General features: G+C 39.8%; 1 protein-coding gene across 2 annotated transcripts in view; it reads right to left on the bottom strand.

Moving 5' to 3' along the window:
* Positions 1 to 278: 278 nt before the first annotated feature.
* The window catches only part of pde4a (phosphodiesterase 4A, cAMP-specific), a 56,637-nt gene continuing 35,876 nt past the window's right edge, over positions 279 to 21,039 (bottom strand). The window contains exons 3-15 of one of the 2 annotated variants that reach the window (XM_051888436.1): positions 20,641 to 20,677; positions 20,446 to 20,516; positions 19,943 to 19,992; positions 16,594 to 16,706; positions 9,381 to 9,474; positions 9,028 to 9,191; positions 8,791 to 8,889; positions 7,438 to 7,602; positions 7,207 to 7,306; positions 4,755 to 4,909; positions 4,527 to 4,649; positions 4,207 to 4,389; positions 279 to 4,108 (exon numbers count right to left, since the gene is read on the bottom strand). In XM_051888436.1, coding sequence (XP_051744396.1) covers positions 3,620 to 4,108; positions 4,207 to 4,389; positions 4,527 to 4,649; positions 4,755 to 4,909; positions 7,207 to 7,306; positions 7,438 to 7,602; positions 8,791 to 8,889; positions 9,028 to 9,191; positions 9,381 to 9,474; positions 16,594 to 16,706; positions 19,943 to 19,992; positions 20,446 to 20,516; positions 20,641 to 20,677 — 1,843 coding nt within the window. In that variant the 3' untranslated portion in view covers positions 279 to 3,619. Of the gene's footprint in view, positions 4,109 to 4,206; positions 4,390 to 4,526; positions 4,650 to 4,754; positions 4,910 to 7,206; positions 7,307 to 7,437; positions 7,603 to 8,790; positions 8,890 to 9,027; positions 9,192 to 9,380; positions 9,475 to 14,179; positions 15,488 to 16,593; positions 16,707 to 19,942; positions 19,993 to 20,445; positions 20,517 to 20,640; positions 20,678 to 21,039 lie in introns of those variants that run through there. The other variant, XM_051888437.1, reaches the window with a different exon arrangement.

The following is a 21,039-nucleotide window of genomic DNA, read 5'->3' as shown; positions in this document are numbered from 1 at the left end:
AATTTAACAACTGCCTATTACTATGTTTGTCTCTAAATAATGGCAGTCTGTAGGGGTCAGTAAAGTGTCACTGATGAGCAAAACAGCCTGTACTGTTTATCATAAAGCTGAGTACCATTTCCTTCTCTAAGCAGATGGTTGCAAAATATTTTAAAATAGTGTTTACTGTCACGAGTTGCATATTGATGATACACACAAATCAGCCTCATTGCATGTAGCCATTACTGTAATATAAGGCTGGACATGGAAAAAAGAAAAAGAAAAATATAGCTATTGCATTTATTAGAAAAATCGTCCTTTATTTGTATTTTCAACACACTTTACAGTACTGAACAGTGAAAGAAAAAATATACTGGTATATATTTATATATTTGTGTTTTTATATATAGCTGTTTGCTTATTAAATGCATTTTATTCACAAAATGACAACTCAGTTCTCTCAGAGGAAAACCTTTCATAAAAATAATATAATATAAAATAACTTGGACACATTATACACATTACAGCAATATAATGTACAAATATTACAATCATTTTCCTGTGTTTTCTTTTTCATTTATATTATTACCATAACTTGTGAACAAGTAACATATTATTTAAAGCCCAGAGAATAATTTCATTGGAGAGTCTCATGAGGCATAACTTCAAAGTACAAAGAAAAACTATTCTCTGATTAAGCCACGTCATCTTTCTGACTGTCTCTAGGTCATTAACCTCACAGAAGTATTTAAAACCCCTATTAAAAGCCTTTACAGTGCAGATTATTGACACAGAGTAGCTGATGTTGCTCAGAGCTTTAGCAGGAAATGGCACTGAGGACCAAAAAGACGACGTTTGGACCGAGCCATTTAAAGTGCTCACCCTGTGCCATGCTATACAACCTTCTATACCATTCCCCTTGATATCAGCCATCTCACAACACCTTCCTACACAAAAAATAAAGTGCTGGTAAAGACAAGTTTTAGAAATAACTGATGATTAGTCTGTTTTCCAATACAATTCAAATATTCACATTTAAAGGTGATGGGAGGTTGACTAAAATCCCCCAAATGAATGGCAGGGGAGATGACAGGAGAAAGAAAGGGGAAGGTGGAGGGTTATGAAATTCCACAATTCAAATACAATTCATTACAACTAAAAGTGATTCATTGTGACTGATTCTGAGAGATCTCAAATTTACAATTCAACATTACAGTATATACAAAACAAGCAGTGATTCGTCTACTATTTATATTAGATAGTAGTTTTGATTTTTAAACCATCAAACCAGAATGATACAAAAATAAAAACTGTACACAAACTGTTCAAAGAAAACACTTGTTTTTCCTTTTGATATCCAAAAAGAATGGCAGCAAGGAATTAATTTTAATAATTTCTTAATAAGAAACAATTGCTACAGTGTCGTGTTAAAATGGCAAATATTATTTGTTAGCGTAGTGCTCACAACATTAACGAAAATCCACACAACAAAGCATTTTAAGGTAAGACAGGCAAATGTAATGGGAATGTCATTAGTTTGCACAAAACAATTGTGCAACCTCAGCCTTTCCTCCTGTGGTCCGCCAAATGAAAATGTATACCACGACATCCTCCAATCCTGTCACAGACAAGTACATTTATCTTATATGTACTGGTATGACCTCGAGTTACTGCTCGGACAGACACAGGCTTGTATAAAGCTAAGCTACTGACCAGCAGAAACTAGCTCGTTATCATATTTCAAGAGGGATGCTTACAAACGCTGCCCCACAATATAGCAACAACTGGTTTATTCAGCTGAACTAAAACCGTACTAAAAAGTTCTGAGATGAGAGAGAGGCAATATTGCAAATCTAACATCAACCTGAGAACTCTCTCATTCTCTTACTTTCTATCTCTCTCTTTCTCCCTTTAAAAGTTGGTGAAAAGTCAAATAGACATCATGAAAAGATGCCGGACATGAAATACATTAGAGCAACAGTTTAATTTAATGGTATGACCTGCTTTCTCTGTCTGTACTGTCTGCTATAGTAACTTTGCCATGCAGAAAAAACTACCCTACACCTCCAAATGGAGCTATTGTATTCACAGACATCTAGCAAGGCATATAGACATGAAATAAATAGTCTGGGATATAATGCCAACATCTTATTAGCCCACAATGTGACAGGTAGAAACCCTGCAGTTGACATTAAGGCATAAAAGCATCAAACTCAATATGGCTGCATGTGACTCCCTTTATCTTTTTCCAGCATCTAACCACCAACATCTTTCTCTCTCAGATATACCTCATCCTTCTCTCACCACCCTCTGTTCTAGCCCCCGATCAATGCTTCTCCAACTTATCAGCTAAGCACTCATTCCTTTGGCAAAACATAATGTAGTGTGTTGTGGTGTAGACAGAGAATGTATTACCAGCGTGAGTGGGTGAAGGTGAGAGAGTCTGTGTGAATGTGTGCTGCAATTGAGGAGACTGTTGCTTTTACAAATTTGGCAGGAATGGATATAACAAAACAAAACAAAAAGAAGGCAAAACATATGTTTCAAAGCGTCACATGGCTTATCCTCAGAAAGTGACTATCATTAATTATTCACATGGAAAGTGAGGGCAGTCCATGAGCAGTGACGGTGATAAATCCTAATCTAGGCCCTAAACGCTCGGTTGGCCCGAAAGCGACCGAGGAAGACAGACGGATGAGAGCAGGAATTATCACAAAGACAACGTGAACGCTCCATGCTGGCACAAACCATAATCGATGGAGATAGATTGCTTAAAAAGAGAAAGAGACAATCAAAAATGAAGACAAAAGCAGACACTCCTGTCCCATGATGCATTGCTTCACAACAGCTCCAGAGTTGAAGCTGGTGGTTCAGAAAGGCACACAGCCATCTTGCACTGGTAGCACTCCTGGGTAAAGGGTAAGAGGGGGTGGGACCAACTAACAAATCATTTCCGACATCCTCATCCCTCCACAGTTTTTTGGACAGCAGACGTTATCTCATTTCTCCTGGCAGATGCAACTGTGTTCTCGCTATGACAGAAATTGAAAAAAAGTCTCTCCGATTTCACCCAACAATTCTGAGGATTTAAGTCCCTGTTAGAATGCTTTAAAAGCTGATTATTGACACTGATGCTCCTTTTTGAGATGGCTTTTTCCCAAAGAAATTCCTTTCAGATCCAGGCCCCCTGAACACATACACAGACACACAGCCGTGTGTTTGCATGTACTATGCGGTATCGTTATTTTAGACTGAAATTCACGTACGTCTGTGAATGTGTGTATGTGTATGTGTGAAAATTCCAGAGTGCTACACTGACGTAATGGCCCTTTACAAACCCCACCATAATTCTGTTTCTCCATTAAACTTCACCCTTGCTGCTGGATGGACTCCAGCTCACACTTGTAATCTACAGTTGCTGTGTTAAATACTTCTCTGATATCAATATTATTTTGTTCCCTTTTTGAAAAATAAAATCAAATGTCTTATTGGATTTGTACACAAGACTTAATCTGTTTATGGTCTAGCTATCAGAAACAGAAGAGTCCTATGTGAACGGTAGAGCGTAGGGAAAGAGTTTATGAAGGATGGCCCCTACTTAGCCCTCTGGGCCAGACAGCTGTTCCTTGAGTCTCTCGTATTATGTGTCATCGGTAGGAGAGGACGATTTCTCCTCCTCTGTCTCCTCCACAGGGCTCTCATCAGACTGTCTCTCGTCCTCCTCCTCGACTACTGACTGAACCTGCAGTCGCCTCCGTCCCGACCTCTCGAGCACTACCTCTGTCACCTCCTCCCCGTCCTCCATTTTTTCTTCTGCCTCGTCCTCGACTTCCACCGCCTCCTCATCTTCTTTCTTTGCCTCATGACCATGGCTGCCTATGTGGTTATGACTGGGAGCACCGACCAGTCCTGTTTCTCCCTCCAGGGTGAGCTGAAACTGGAATTTGTTCGTGCAGGATTCAAGCTCGTTATCTGGGCCGTCCGGTGGTGGTGACGGGCTCTGGGGAATGGTGCTTTGGTACCAGTCCCGGTTGTCCTCAAGGGTGTCCAAAATTTCCTGAGCATCAGGGTGGACCAGGTCCCCCCAGGTCTCCCACAGGGGATGCACAATATAATCGATAAAGCCGACCTAAATCAGGAAACCCAACATATAGAGAGACTCTTTAGGAGCAGCTTATGTCGTAGAAGGTTGAGAGTTTATGTTTGTGTGGGTGTTTATATGTGTACCTGACTCTTTTCCACGGACGCAGTGTGTTTGTCACACATGGGGCTGATTTCCATCCCACGCTCTCGCTCTTTATCGCCCTGCCGGAAGAACTCCTCCATAATGCGCTCAGTCCACTGCCTGTACACTGCCAGGGGCTTCGTTGGGTTACTAAGGTCAGCACAGTGCACCATGTTCCTCAGGACCTACACACACGCACACACTTATGACTAAGTAGTTTCTCTTTTTTTCTGGTCTGCACTTAAAGACCCATGTCATTTTTGAAATAATATTTTTGAACTGTTTTGTTGCATAATAAAGAAACACTTTTGTTAGTAATCACCTGTATTCGGTCATTATAATGGTCCAGCATCAGCACTCCTGAACTGGTCACTTTCTTGGTCTCAACCATTGTCTTAAGATCTGCCAGCAAGCTCATATGCTTTGACATGTCTGTTGCCAGAACCTGAGAAGACAAGCAGCACCATTTACCCAGGAAATAAAAGTGAAGAGCCTCAGAAATACAAAAACATACAAACTGATGTTCAGTGCAGTGCCAAGAGCATCTAACCATGTCAATGACTAGCTTGCGCAGACTCTGCCGTTGCCGTTTGGTGAGGTTCTGAAAGATGTCACAGTTCTCCTCATGCAGAAGCTTGAAGCCTACAGCCAGGTGGTGGTTCTCCAGTACAGATTCATCGTTGTACATTAATGCCAGTTCTGAGTCTGTAAAAACAGAGCAGACCAGGTTATCAGTGAACTTTAATGGCTCAACAATAAGGATCGTGTACTGGGCCCATGGCCGGTGTGAAAGAGTTTTTGGCCAATACTGAATACTGAAAAGCATACATTTGTTGATCTTCTACATCAATTTTTATGCCCTGGAAATGTAAACATTTGGTTTTCTGTAATGTATTTTACTTTGTTGTCGCTAATTGGAAACAGTGTGTTTTGTTATTGCTCAATTATTTTATTCTATACTTCGAATTTTAGTTTTTATTTATTTTAACATAATATTAAGATGAAACTGAAAAATAAGGGAATTAATTTACACAGTTAGTTCAAAATAAATGATGGACCCATGAAAAGTTGGGTGGCAGAGTAGACCTGCATAGAAAGGTTGAGGAACTGCACATCCTCTGTTGTGTGGGGTAGACAAAAACAAGTGAGTATGCTGATTTTCCTCATTTCATTCTCAGATGCAGGATATTTTTCTCTGGTATCTTACTTACCGCATGTCAAGCCAGGTTACCAATATAATTATCTACAACCCCATTTCCAGAAAATTTGGGACATTTTTATAAAATGAAATCCTTTAAAACATTCATTTAACTGACAAAAGTACAAAGAAAATAATTCCAATGTTTTCAATGACCAACTTAATGGTATTTATTATAAACACATTTTATTTTTGATGGCTGCAATACACTCCAAAAAAGTTGGGACAGAGGCAAAATAAAAGTCAAAAGATTATAGAAAATCCAAGTTAAACAGTTTTGAAACAGTCCACAATTAGCAGATGGTAATAATGAGTGTATTGTGATTAGGTATAAAAGGAGCATCCACCAAAGGCTCAGTCTTTGACAGCAAAGATGGGTCATGGCATAAAACTTTGAGCAAAATTTCATGAGAGAATTGTCAAACAATTTGAAAATCACATTTCTCAATGCAAGATTCCAATGAATTTAGGCCTTTTACCATCTACCATACATAATATTGTGAAAAGATTCAGGGAATCCAGAGAAATCCCAGTCCATGTGGGGCAAGGCAGGAAACCTCTGTTGAATGTGCATGACTTTCGAGCCCTTAGATGGCATTGCATGAGAAACTTTTACTGTGTTAAATATAATGACACTTTGGAAAATTGTTGTCACTTAACACAGTATGCAACTTGAATCGCTGTTATGCAAGGAGAAACCTATACGTTAATTCTTTGCCGCCGAGAGATGCTGCCGAGTTCTCTAGGCCCAAGCTAATCTCAGATGGTCCAAAAAACAGTGGAAATGTGTGCTGTGGTCAGATGAGTCCAAGTTTCAGCTTGTTTTTGGAAAAAATGAACATCGAGTTCTTAGTCCCAAAGAAGAAAGGGACCATCCAGACTTTGATCAGTGACAGGTGCAAAAGCAAACATCTGTCATGGTATGGGGGTGCATCAATGCAAAAGGCATGGGTGACTTGCATATGTGTGAAGGTACCATTGACGTGGAAACGTGTATTAGGATTGTACAGAGACATATACTGCCATCAAGATGACATCATTCCTGAGAAGTCCATGGTTATTAGGGCAAAACAATGCCAGGCCTCATTCTGCTCGTGGTACAACAGAGTGGTTTCATAGACACTCTACACCTGCAGTCCAGAGAATCAGACAACGATGATTACAGTGTTGAGCTGCTGTCTTGTATCAAGTAAGATTGGGCAAAAATTCCACTTGCAAAACTGCAAAAATTAGTTTAAACTCAATTCAATTCCCAAACGATTAAAAAGTGTAATTAAAAGGAAAGGTGATGTGACACCGTAAGAAACATGCCTCTGTCCCAACTTGTCTGGAGCGTGTTGCAGCCATCAAAATCAAAATTTAAGTTGGTCAGTGAAACCTTTGGAAATGTTTTATTTGTACTTTTGTCAATTAAGTAAAGGTTTAGAAAATTAACAAATCTCTCAAATTTGGATAAAATTGCAAAAATTACTTGTGATGGTGTTGGAAGCATTTTATTTTATTTTATTTAATATTTTTTCTAGCAAATATAAAAGCAGAATACATTCTTATCATTGAGCCATGTAATTCTGTGCTGCTCTAAACCAGTTCTCAGATGTCCAGCTCACCAAAATTAACATCATATTCATTTGACATGAATTTGTCAAGTGATCAGGGCTGCGTTTCTCAAAAGCACTGTGAGTTAAATTGATCGTAGAGACCATTGGTGGCAATAGTTCTACGATCTACTTAGGCTTACGATGCTTTTGGGAAATATAGACTAGGATAATTCAACAACATCATAAGTTTTACAATGTAGACTTACTGGTGTTGATGAGGAACTGGTTGGAAACTCCAGGGTGGTCTACATCATGAATGGCAGCAGCGAACAATGCAGCCAGGATTTCAAGATCAGTGAAAACAGCCTGGTGGGAAGGTACAGTAGAACAGTGGTCATTATGTATAGTGTCAGTGCTGACTTTGAAATCTGATTTCAGATTATGAAACTTTTTGCTTCTGAATGGGCACTGGCTGTCCCATGTTAGCATATACTTACGTCCAGTGCTGGTGTGGAGAGCAGCACATGTGTAGACTGTGTGACATCAGCGGCATGCAGGCTGTTATGATAGGCCACGTTGGCATGGTAGTGGTCTTCCAGTGTCATCACATAGGTGATAAACGTGTCCACTGGGATCCGAAATGTCTTCAATAGATCCCTTTCCTTTAACGCATTACAGAATGTAGACAGTATATAGTGAATGGTCAATATAATTGATGAAGAAGCTTGCTATTGAAACTGGTAGGGCTGGATAATGATACATATTTCTTGATTTGATTAGATTCTGATTTATAATCTCTCATTTTGATTCCAGTTAAATGCTTATACAACGCAGTGTAGAGTACTTTGTATGATTAAACTATTATGTAGTTGAGTAAATTAATTCAGCAGAATGCTGTGGCATGTGCAAGACGGAAAGTAAAAACATATTTCCACATAGCCACTGAAAATAGGCATTGAGTAAAAGATTGATTTGAAGATTTTAAGAGTCAATATTGTGATTGTTCAAATGGAGATAATTGGAAACTCAATGGGTCTCATTCACTAATAAATGCGTGGATTATTATGTATTTGTATGCACAGGAGAACTCTAATTCACAACACGTGTACAATTTGTTCTTAACCTCGTTCTTATTTTAGTGAATCTGGAGTATTCTAAATGAGCGGCCGCGTGCACAAGCTTAGTCATTTGCATAAAACACGCCCAAACCATGTCCATATAAGGGCTTTCCATGCACGCTTTCCTAACAGGCTTCCGTCACTCTCGTCAGACACGCCGCTGTTTAAAGACACGCTCTCGCCTGATCTTCGAGCGATGCCAAGCATGCCATTCTCATCAGTTCTCACAATAAACACCTTTTATACAGACCCAGATTACAGACCTCTCATGAGCCAGCTGTACATACGCGTATATCTGCGTTATTCAGAGAAGCTTCACAGCTGAACATAATCACTGTATATGATGAAATGTATTTAAGATTAAATTGTAATATTTCATAATTTTATTATATCATTTTACATATGGATTATATAATACAATTAATGTAACATACTTTAATATAATTATAGTCTTGTTAGGATGAAATTTCATATTTATATACATTTTTAACATGATTATACATGATTATAAGGCCGAAATTTTTGGTGAATCGTGATTTGTTCTTAAAATCATTCCTACGCACATTTCACGCACAAATTTGTGCGTACGCATGCTTAGTGAATGAGACCCAATATTTTTACCCATCCCTAATAATGAGCCTACAAAACCACACTGACATCTTTGCATCTGACATTTTTCAAAAGCACAGCACAGCACAGAAACATTTATAGCAAAATCAAGGGACCACACACCTGGAAGATAGCAAACATGATGCAACTTAGAGGTCTGTTATTGGAAAACTCAGCCACATGGAAGATATTAAGGCCCCACTTGTTTAAATCATTCAGCTCCTGTAAAGATAAAGTAAATAAAATTATAACAAATCCATTTGACAAACTGACTTTTTAATATTAATAACTTGTAGTAATGGTGGTGGATTAGGTGTTGGGAAAGTCTGGAGTTAGAGTATGTATGCATTGTGTCTGTACCCTAGCCAGTGCGTCCTCCTGCTCGGTTTTGACCCCGAAGCGGGGCAGGGCTGCACTAGTGAGGCTCGAGCTATGTGTAAGCTTCTTGACACCGCTGATGTGAGACATTGGTTTCTCTCGCTCCCGGAGCGTAGGAGAGGGAATCTCCACCTCATTCTGCTTGTCTGGGACACAACAAATGCATGAACTTTTAACAGATGACAGCTAATTTCAAATCAGTAAGCATAGAGTGTTTCAGAGCAGTGAATGTACTCTGCTATAACCTACTGCAATGTTGAAATTAAGGTTCTGCACTTTTGAAAATAGAAGCAAGGCTGAGATGTACAAAGCAGAGCATGAGCAGACTCACTTACCTAGGAAGGTAGTGGAGATGTATTCAGACACCTGATTCCCCGAGCGGCTCATCTCAGACAGATGAGACAGTTCCCTGTTTAACATCCTCTTGAACTAGAGATCAGAAAAGAGAAAGATAGGGAAAGATAGACAGGGGAAAGAGCATAGTTATAAGTATACAGCAGATGGTAATAATACAGAAAAAGGAAAAGTCTATCTGAAAATAAACTAACATAATAAATGGACATTATATATTTTATCACATGCTAACATGTCAAATAAGGTAAAAAAATCATCAAGAATGTTTGGTTCCAAACTACATTAGACCCCATTGATTTTCATTGTATGGACAAAAACATTTTTTTAAATTTATTTATTAATTTTTAAATATCTTCCTTCATGTTCCACAGAAGAAATAGTCATTTCAGAATTGACATTTTTGGGTGAACTGTCCCAATAAGGCTTATATTGTTCTTTATTATTCAGATTGTTACCTTTTCCTTACTGCAAAACTCAACAAAGCATATAGACATAAGACATATGTTGAAAATATCTGAATTATGTTACCCAATCATACCATGATATGCGGTTTGATATGCAAGGTTATATAGAGCTTATGCTTATAAAGCGTGCAGATATTTACATGCAAATAAACCTAAGGCATTTCTAATGTTGTAGCTGTAACTTTGTGTGGTTAGAGGAAGGGCCTGTCTTTAATTAAAATCTAATTAAGTAATGGCCATTGGGGGAGAACATTGTGGAATGATCTCACATCTCTGCAAACCACTGCTCAACAAAAAAGAAAAGAGAGCTTTGTAGCAAAATTTGTTGTTTATAAGAACCAAATATGTGCCTCAAATGACTGAAATTGTGCCACTTCAGCAGATAACACAAGACAACTACACAGTCGCACAGCACGACTTCGATAAGACCCCTGGTCTGTCCCACTGACTGGTCCTTCACACATTACAATCTCCATGGAAACCAGCAGGTTTCCTTAGCAACTGCCTCCTCACAGTCCCTCCTGCAGCATGATGGGAGTGAGGCGATGGGTTGGGTGACAATCTGAGAGAGTAGGCAGGTGTCTGTCTCTGACCTCCTCCAAGGTCAACACTCTCTGTATCACTCTCCATCTCTTCTGCTCTCCTCCCTTCTGTCTTTATCTTTCTCTCTCTTTAAGCCCTCCTTTTTGTTTCCTGTCTCTTTACATCTCTGTCCTCCACATTTTATCCTTTTTTCTAATGCAATACATTCACCCTCTGCAGTCATATTTTTCCATTGATTGTGTTTCTATTCATTCTATTTCATGGTGTGCATGTAATTCCCCCCCCTAGAATACATGACATGTATATTAAACATATGCAAATGTATAATTTCTATTATATGCATCATTGTAGTTGTTGTTAAATCAACAACAAGCTGGCGTAATATAACATGTTTTGATGACAGTATCCTTGTCTTCAGGTTTGAAGACACAATCTGGCATGTGAGAATGCCATAAAATAATTGACAATTTCTAATCAACAACACAATAGTAGAAATAACAATAAATGTTAAGTGTAATTTTTAAGTGAGTCCATGTCCATTTCCTTTCACAGCTATAAACTCACTTACTGTAAACCTGAATATTCCTGAATTTTCTCTCAGGGATCAATACATAATTTCTGTCTCACACAGAGTTTATATAAAGCTTAATTTACAAAACCCTCTTCCCTGTGCAAGTGCATATCACATACTGTACCAAGGCTCTGTTTGTACTGTGCTGAGTCATTATTAAAACATTCACAGAGTGCCAACTGTTTTTAGCATGCATGCGTCCTCTGGAGGACCAAGATGATACTAGATCATGTGGAAAGGAAATCAGACCAAATTAATACAAATATGTGTTACTAGGAGAGTCTGATACTATCTGTTGCCTTTATTATTTATTAAGAGCTTGATGAAAAGGTGAGCACAAAAACATGGCAACAACATATTTATTTAAATCTTTAAAGGGAAATGTATTGTGGTTGTATTATAGTTGTACCAATTTATATATAGAAATTTTGTTTAAGAATTATATTAAATTGAATTAATTATTAATAAATATACCATTTTAAAATAGTAATAATAATAAAGAATATTGTGTGGCATTTTAATGTGCTTATGTCTACAGGTCCATTAAAAACAGGGTAGGTGATTTGTTCCAGAAACATTTTTTGTCATGCTGGTTGAAAGTCTCTTCACCTCCTGATAGCAATCACTAAGTAAAGTGGTCTAAATGTATTTATTGTATTTATATGTATTTATAATATCATCTGTGGAAGGTGTAGGACCATAAAATGTTTGTCCAATCATTGTGTTTGGTCCGAATGCAATGATACGTTGTCCTACCTGCCTGTCAACGTGTGTATTTTCATACATCCATGTACCCTGCTTGCGCAGACATCACACGTCATCAGCACGTTTCATTCTATGCACAGTTAGACAGACGTCAGTCACTGAGCACCTGAACCAAAACAACGAGCGTATGCTACGTTCACAACAATAACTAACATAATTTGGAAGGCACGAGGTGCGTCCCAATTCACGTACTTATGCACTATTCCATTATGTTTTTAAGTATAAATAGTGCAAGTAGTGTGTTCCTCACTGAAAATTCCAAAAAGAAAAAGTACACTTTAAATACCCGGATGATGCACTAAATTAACGGAAAAAACGAAGTGTGGAATGTTAGACACTTAATGCACTCAACTGTCGCAGCTTTAATTAAGTTGTGTATAGTGCGTCATTTGGGACGCAACTATGGAAACCCGTGACGTTGGTTTGTGATTCGAATTTTGCGCTTCAGTGGCACACTATCAATGCCGAAATTAATCTGCAGCAGTCAGGTGCTCTTTAAGTTATGTTCATTTTTATTGTAATGTTATGTGCTACATGAGGTAGTTTAACACCGTCTCTTGTGATGCTTTTGTTTGCTCCCTGCTATACGCGTTGATGTGTTTTGAAGGGGGCCTGTTTTTGGAGATGCTCTGAAGGGAGGGTGGGATCTTAAGCTTTTAAAGCTAGCTCGGTATTGCTAGCCTCTCTGAAAATTGCCTACCCTACCTTTAAGCAACATAGGTAAAACACATCTGTCATTCAACAATTAAGAACAAAGAAACAGAAAACAGTTCACTGAAACCATAGAGAGCATCCCTGCCCATGTTGAAATGTGGCAAGGAGTCACTGTTTGTGTCTCAATGTTTTTAATTCTATCTGGCAGCAAACCTTAAAGGGTTAGTTCACCCAAAAATGAAATTTCTGTCATTAAGTACTCACCCTCATGTCGTTCCAAACCCGTAATACCTTTGTTCATCTTCAGAACACAAATTAAGATATTTTTGATGAAATCCGTGAGTTTTTTTTTTTTTTTTTTTAATTACTACATTCAAGGAATTACTGAAATTACCACATTCAAAGTCCAGAAAAGTGGTAAAAACATTGTTAAAATGTCAACGTGACTACATTGGTTCAACCTTAATGTTATAGGCGATGAACATACTTTTGCGCGCAAAAACTAAACAAAAATAACAAATTTTACATTGTTTACATAGTTTACATTGAAGACACAATGCAGAGCTTCCGTGCTGTACGTCAGAACACCGACTCTGTATTGGTCGGCTCCTGCATCAGCATCATACGCATGCGTCATGGTGCTCACGTGAACAATGTTGGCCAATACTGAGCCGACGTTCGGACGTAAACATAGGAGTGCTGCACTGTGTCAACTGCGTAGGAGACTGACAGTGTACAGAAGAAAATGTTGAATAAAGTTGTTATATTTGTTTTTTGGTTTTTGTGCACAAAAAGTATTCTCGTCGCTTCATAACATTAAGGATGAACCACTGTAGTGAAGTTGACTATTTTAAGACTATTGTCTTTACTACTTCTCTCGACCTTGAATGTGGTAATTTCTATGTGAGATAAAAAAAACCTCTCAGATTTTATCAAAAATATCTTAATTTGTGTTCCGAAGATGAACAAAGGTCTTACGGGTGTGGAACGACATGAGGGTGAGTAATTAATGACAGAATTTTCAGCCCGTGATAGACTTAAAGGTGATGAGGTGATGGAGTATCCAAATAAAAATTTGTTGCCCATTCTCAATGGGAAAGTGCCCAAGCAACATCGCTCAGCAACATTTCCCGGCAACATTGCTCAAAAAGTTGCCCCGTGTATCATCACCTTTAAGATGTATTGTTGCTGGATAGAATTAAAACATTGTGACATAAACACTGACTCTGCCACATTTCAACATCATCATTATCTATGTCAAACATCTCAACAGTAAAGAAGTCTTGGATGAAATAACTATGCAGAAAAAAAAGCTGGTCCTACACTACCAAATACTGAGCAAATGAAGCCTGATCCCAGACCAGAGATAGAGCAATATAGGGAAGGATAGAGGAAGTGGGAAGAGAGTGGTTGAGGCGTCCTGAGACACAAGCCCACCATACAGATTCTGTCCATCTCTAGGCACTGAAACAACATAAGCCAAGTGCTACGGCGGCAGCCATTTTCTTCCTGGCTCTTAAAGTGTCACTGAATAAGTGCCTAAGTTAGAGCTCGGGTATAAAAATCACACTTGAGGTATGGAGACTGGTACAAATTTTGATACAGCAGCATACAACAAACATCAGTCTTTACAGCATTACAGTTCAATCACCTAAGCAACTTTTCTTTCCCCCCACATTTCTGTTTATCATCCTGCTGAGCGAACATCCTTTCTCCTTTTTAGGACCTGACCAAGTTTGTTAACAGATATTTAGCAACCTTTTTCTATTCATGCTGGCCCTACCTGGTCCCACCAGCCAATCAGCCATGGTTTGGAGCAGGTATCACAGAACAGATCCATGAAGGGGGTCCTACGCTCGGTGGCCTGACCACCCCCATCCAGCACCCCATCTGCAGCTGCCTCAAGCTCCAGCTCTGACCCTCTTCTCCCCTGCAGGGGGCTGTAGCTGGAGGAGTGGGCCAACCGGTAGCCTCCGGGCACAGGTGAGGGGCAGGAAGAGGGCGGCGGGTCAATGGCCTCCACCACGCCCATGCTGAGGGTGACGGACGGCGTGGACCGTTGGCAAAGGCAAGAGGCGCGGAAGTGCACAGGGGCCGAAGCGCGGCGGGTGCCCCAGCGGCATGTGGGCGTGGTCAGGGTGTGGGCAGAGAGGCCGCAGCCTAGCCGACCAGGGTGCTCCAGAGTGACGGCTGCCCCCAAGAGGCGGGGAGCAAGGGGGGGGGGGCAAAAGTCCAGCGGCAAGCGCTCGCTAAGTCTGTCTCTCTACATGCATCAAGCAGTGTAAGAATGAGGCCCTCCTGAAAACCACAGAGTGGGCTCCACTGTGATCTGCAGGCGAGTGTCCCCTGTGAACGGCCCGCCAGGAGCCGCCCAAATCCACAGGCCAAAAGAACTACATCTCATCCCAGCAGCTGAGTAGAGCTGACCCCGATCCAGCAGAAGGGAGAAAAAGCAGCGAGAGGTGGAACGGGCAAAGATGGAGAGTCAGAGAGACAGAACCGTCTGAAGGACACAGAGAGGATGTGGAGGGAAGGGGAACAGAGGAATTATAGGAGGTAAGGAGGAAGATGGATATGAGCAAATAGCTAACGGAGGCTGAGGGATGACAGGACGAGGAAAGAAAACAACAACAACACACAGGTAACAGCAGGAAGAAGCAGTTAAGAAGAGACAGAGTGGACAGCGGAAACAAGGAGACACAGAAACAGAAAAAAGACAGGGCCTTTAGTCAAAAGCCAAACTACAAAAGAACGGTGGTCTGGAAAAACATCATTTCTCTCCCTGCGTTGACGCCCCTCCCCCACCGCAGAGCTCCAGGACCCGGGCCCAGCGTTCCCAGCGAGTTGTGTTCAGAGCGCACAGTCCATGAAGCACAATACCAGTCCTGTCAGCACAACGCAGCTCTCTTCAGCAGCCCCACTGTTTAATCCACACGCGGTGTCAGACTCGCCGATGCAGCTTAGCTGATGCTCTGCCTCTCGCTCTGTTTCCCTGGATGCTGTAGACAGATCTCGCAAGCTAATCAGCCGCTGTGGCAGGAGGCGCGTGCTTGGGTGTGTGTGCTAGTGGCGTGTGTGCGTGTACACGCACCCCAAGAGCGCATGTGCGGCAGACGGCATGTAAGAGTGTAGAAAAATGGAGAAACGTCTGTACGTGTACACACGTGTATGTGTGTGAGATATATTTAATAGTCTGACAAAGATGAGGGGAAAGAATCTAGGCTTTAGTATTTCTGCTAATCTCTGCATGAATGATTTTACCCATATGCATATGGGAGTAAATGTGTGTGTTTATGTGTGTCATCTGCTTCAGCATAATAAGCTTTGCCTCAATCACCCAAGAGATCTTCAATTCACACGTTGTAATATACACACACAAATGCTGCGTCTAGTTTATCAGGTATATAGCAAAACACATGAAACACCAGTAATATGGTATATGAAAACAACCATACAAAAACTGCACATCCTAAGTCTTCATGGTACTGTCTCTTTAAACAGGCAAGGTATGGAAGAGAGCAACAGATTTTTCATTGGCCAGCATCTAAATCACATGCCTCATGGCCACAGCAAAGAGCCAATGGATTAACTGGCAGGGTAGACCTTGCTGCAGCTCGATAGCAACGAAGGTTACAGCAGAAACACTGGCATCAGGACCAAACTGCAGCCCCCTCCTCCCTCCTTCATGTCCTCCTCATCCACAAACCCTCTTTTTTCTCCCTCTCTCTCCATCTCTCCTACACTTCTCAAACCAGAACAGCGTGTATGACAAGGCTGGCAGAGTTGCACACAAAAGCTAGTTGCATCTGTGTTTACGGATGATAATTAAAAATACATTAAAGAAAGGAACATCACTCAGACGGGACCATATCAGATGAACCGGCACACACAAGACTCTTTCTCCGCATACACATAGATGTAGTCCTTCATGTGTGATAATCCACAGAATGGCAGATCTTCAAACCTCTTCTTGAGGAAATCTAATTCGTCATGTTACATGTTTCGGAAAATGTACAGGGTGGAAATTATAAACCATGAATGGATACTTGAAATGGAGAAAATACAAAGTGTGATAGGCCATAAACTTATGGTAGACTGTATGTAGACGAAAAATTGGTCTTTGAGAAGGTAGGAAAACAGTCCTACGGTAAACAAACTAGGCAGCACAGATGCAACAGTAAGTGACTGAAGAAACACCTTGTTAGAGGCCATCTCGCTAACAGAGCGGTGGGTCTGAATGGTCTCCAGCTGGTCCAAACACCAGTCAAGTTCCTCCAGAGTTTCCCGGGCCAGCTGCTGGTATGTCTCATCTGCACAGGACATAAGACACAGCCATCAGCATCACATCACAACAGCACTGTCACATGCATTTAACACTTACTGTGAGAACTTCGTTTGTGAACAGTGGGGATGTTGTTTGCTGACGGGAGGACATAAAGAATTGTCTGAGTGATGTCTTCAAAAAAAAAACTTCCAAGCATGAATATTTCAAGAGCTTCATATGGAGAGATCAAATGCCTTATAAATAATGGATCTTTTTACACGTAAGAATGAATAATCATATTTTTTTCAAACCAGAGGAACAAGAGAATAAAAAAGGAAGAAGTCTATAACGACTAAATTGACTAAAGTGACAAACCGATTTATAAACTTATAAAAATATCAAAGAAAGCTCAATAATTTGTTCTAAAAAATTAACTGTTCTTAAAATATGACTTATGTCAGTTATATTCAGAGGAACCAAGTTGTTTAAGCATTTAACACCACAAATACAACAAATGTATTCAGTGTGTAGAAAAATAAGTATAACTTATAATGACAAATAATGAAGCAGGAGTCACACTTGACTGATGGCTCTAATTCAAATAACTAAAATATAAGGCAAGAAGTATGTGGAGACCCCTTTATAATTAACGGGTTTACACCCCTGCTCTCCAAGCAAGGTCCATATAAAAATATATTTTTATGATGTCTGGCATGGAGGAACTTGACTGGCCTGCACAAAGCTCAGGCAGGCGGCATCACCCAACATCAGTGTCTGACCGAATTAATGTTCTTGTTAAACATTTAATTTTAACCCCTCCTATTGCTGCTATATCAGCTTACTGTAATGCTAATGTCCAATGAAGAAGAAGAAAATGATGATATAAAACATAGGGGCCCGGTTTCACAGACAGGGCTTAGACTAAGCCAGGATAAGGCCTCAGTTCAATTAGGGCATTTAAGTATCTTTTATAAACGTACCCTAGAAAAAAACATTACTGGTGTGCATCTTGAGACAAAACAATGGCACTGACATGTTTTAAGATATGTCAGTGTAAGTTGTTTTCAGTTAAAACAGCTCAAACATGCATTTTAGTCTGGGACTAGCTTAAGCCTTGTCTGTGAAACTGGGGGAGGGTGTATTAGAACAACACAAACTGATAGCCAACATGCGAAACAGTGTATAACACAAGACACGAACAATACCGGACAATGAACAGAACACAAGCAGGAACTTGAATACACAGATATGATTAACTGAAAGGAAGAACAGCTGCGATGATGAGTGTTAGTGTCCATGGTAACTGATGAGTGGTGGGAAACTATAACAAAGTAACACATGTGATGAATGACAACAAACTTTAAGTCCAAGAAAACCAAAACAAACTTAACGTGACTGTGACACATACACTCTTCTAAGACTGTGGCAAGTTGCATAAACATAGCCACTATATTAAGACTGTGTCTTAAGAACTAGTCTGACCAACTAGCAATTAACCAAAAGGCAATCATTCTTTTTGGATTCAAATGAAACCAATCTACCTTTTTATGTAATTGACTTTAAAAAGTTAGACAAGCCTTGAAGAAAAAAAATCAATGACTAACTTGTAAGACTAGTCTAAGCCAGCCACTTATTCAACCAGCCACTGCTGGTCCTAACTTTAATGTCAGTTGCATAAAAAGGTGCATTGGTCTAATTTGAATCGGAAAAGCAAGACTTGCCTCTTATCTAACTGCTAGTTGATCAAACTAGGTCTTAAGACAGTCTTAACATAGAGGCTGTTTATGCAACTGGCTCCAGGTGACTGAGCCAGGTAGGCCTGCATTGCCATCACTATTCTAACTTATCCCCAAATTGTTAAAAGGTGTTCATATCTGGGCTTTGTGCATTCAACTTCTACACAGACTAATTAAACCATTTCTATATGGACATTGTTTTGTGCACAGGGATGATGTTGACTGTTGCAACAAAAGTTAAAAGTATGCGATTCTCTAGAATGTCATTGTAGGGTGAAGGATTAAGATTTGTTCTCACAGTAATCACTGCAATACACAAACCTGTTAAAGGTGGAGAAAGTATTTTTTTCAAAAACACTTTGGAAGTTAGTCGGGCACAACAACAAACGTGTAACCAATCAGCATTAGAATGACGTTCAAGGAGACAGAACAAGCAAGAGGGAGATTTGAAAAGAAAAAAAAAACTGCAGAAAGAGAGATGAGACACAATACAAAGAGCTTGAAAGAATATGACTGGGCAAGCACTTTAGGACCCGTGTTAATATTAGAAAAGCTTTCCAGCACTGGAGAGAGCTAAGTGGGAAGGCCTGAAAACAGACGCGGAGACAGTTTTGATTTTGCTTCACATGTGAGTAACACTGGGTTTGAGTGTCATTGTCTGGAGCTGCTGTGCTGTTTGCGACTAACAACGAACACTTTGTATTTACTCTTGTGTACTGTATGTCCATTTTTTGTGCTTCCTTGTCGTTCGTTCATCATCTGCGCTTTATTTTTCGTGAAGCATTTTGTTGCGCGTCAGCTGTGATAAACAGACATCCACTCTCGCATTGTGTTTGTAACAGTGGCAGATAGTGAGAGTTTTGCAGGTAAACCACTGCGCACTGATGACTGCTAGAGAATGCAGTGTTTAGCGTCATTGTCAGTGCACTCGCCTCGCCTGCCAGCAGCGAACGGGCCGGGGTTCGAGACCGACTCAGAGCAGGGTGGTTAGGATTGGAGGGTGAGTTTTGGAGGCAGAGCAATGAAGAGAGGGGTGGGTTTGTTTGGGTTGATTTCAAATAGCAACAATGTCCAACAGCGTTTTTGGAAATCTTCTTACCCCACCTTTAATTAGAAGGGTATCCACATACGTTTAGTCATGTACATTAAAATGAGGGCTCTTTAAAGTGATATCCCAAATAAGAAAACAATTATATATATATTTATTATTATAGAAGTTCTTCTATTATTGTAACTACTTTCATGTATTTTTATTTAATTTTATATAAAGTTCAACATGTGCACCACCTTCACTGCTTATATGCCTCAGAGTTTCTCATATAAACTAGCAGCTGAGAGCTGTTATTTGGCTAGTTAAAGCATCTGGTTATGTTCCAGCCCCTGTTTCCCATATGGCTCCACTATTTCTGATGCTGTAATGCATTTTACTGGCAACAGTGTCTACAAGAGGAAGTGTATGCGTAATGTGAGAGACACTGTGTGGGAGAGTGCTAGTGTGGGAGATAGAAAGCTCACCAGTGACTAAGTTACAGTACAGTAAACATACCTGAGAGCGTTGCTGGGGGAACCGTGGGTTGGCTGGTCACTGGTGACCTCCTGTGGACAAAAAGATAATTACATCAGTGATAGTGGTCGAGGTCGCCCTCTACTGGTATAAATCCAATTAGCATTGCTCACTGGGAGGAAAGCTGCACTTGTTATGAACTGAGCAAATAAAAATATTACACACTAAAAAAAAAATCAATTTAAATATATATTATAAAGATTATATTATAAAGTATTAAACATTATACATTTATATATAATTATATATCATTTATAATAATATAAATGTCATTTTAAAATATTTATTTTCACATAAAATAAGATTTTATTTTTTATGTTAAAAATTAAGATTTTAGTTATCTGAATGTGCATACTTTTTGTACATTATTTGTAATTATTCATAATGAATAAAAGCAAAAATGCTTCATTGAAAAGGAAACACTGGTGGCCATAAGGGGGCAGAGCAGAAATAAGGAAATTGTTGCATCAAAGCTAAAAACTGACTTGTTAGTGGGAGTCGTGACGTTGGCGAGAATGGTGAAGTTGCTTCTGACAGTTCGTAGACTAGCCAACACCTGCGTTAAAGAGGCAGAGAGGAAAAGAGAGAACAGCAGGGTATCACTCAACTCAAACTCAGCAAGTCATGACAAGCAATTAGCACTCATTATATACTGTTTGCCAGACACAACAGAGGCTTACCTGAGCAAAAGGGGTGACTATGAGATCTTCAGCATGACTGGAGAAAGAGGAAAGAGCAGTTCCAGTAAATGGGAAGAAAAAAAAAATACTATACATTTTGATAAATGTTTACAAGTGGTCTGTTATAGTATTGAGATGAGGCAAGGAATCCTCCCCAGGTGCGAGGAAATAGATTTAGCCAACATCAAAAAATGCCATTTTTTATGGCCATAATCCAGAGGTTGCAGTCACGGGGGTCACTGCTGCGTGCTGAGAGCGTGAGCACTTCTGAGGGTGTAACAGTATTATAGTGAGACGGGTAAAGAGGGATTTAGTTGATGTGCTTAATGCTGCATGGTGATTCTGGGATAAAAGAACTTCCTCTGAGGCCTTTTAGAAATGAAAAGTGAAGACAGTAAA

The sequence above is a fragment of the Ctenopharyngodon idella genome, chromosome 3 (assembly GCF_019924925.1).
Source record: "Ctenopharyngodon idella isolate HZGC_01 chromosome 3, HZGC01, whole genome shotgun sequence".
NCBI classification, from domain to species: Eukaryota; Metazoa; Chordata; class Actinopteri; order Cypriniformes; family Xenocyprididae; genus Ctenopharyngodon; species Ctenopharyngodon idella.
This window is presented reverse-complemented; position numbering and strand designations above follow the sequence as displayed.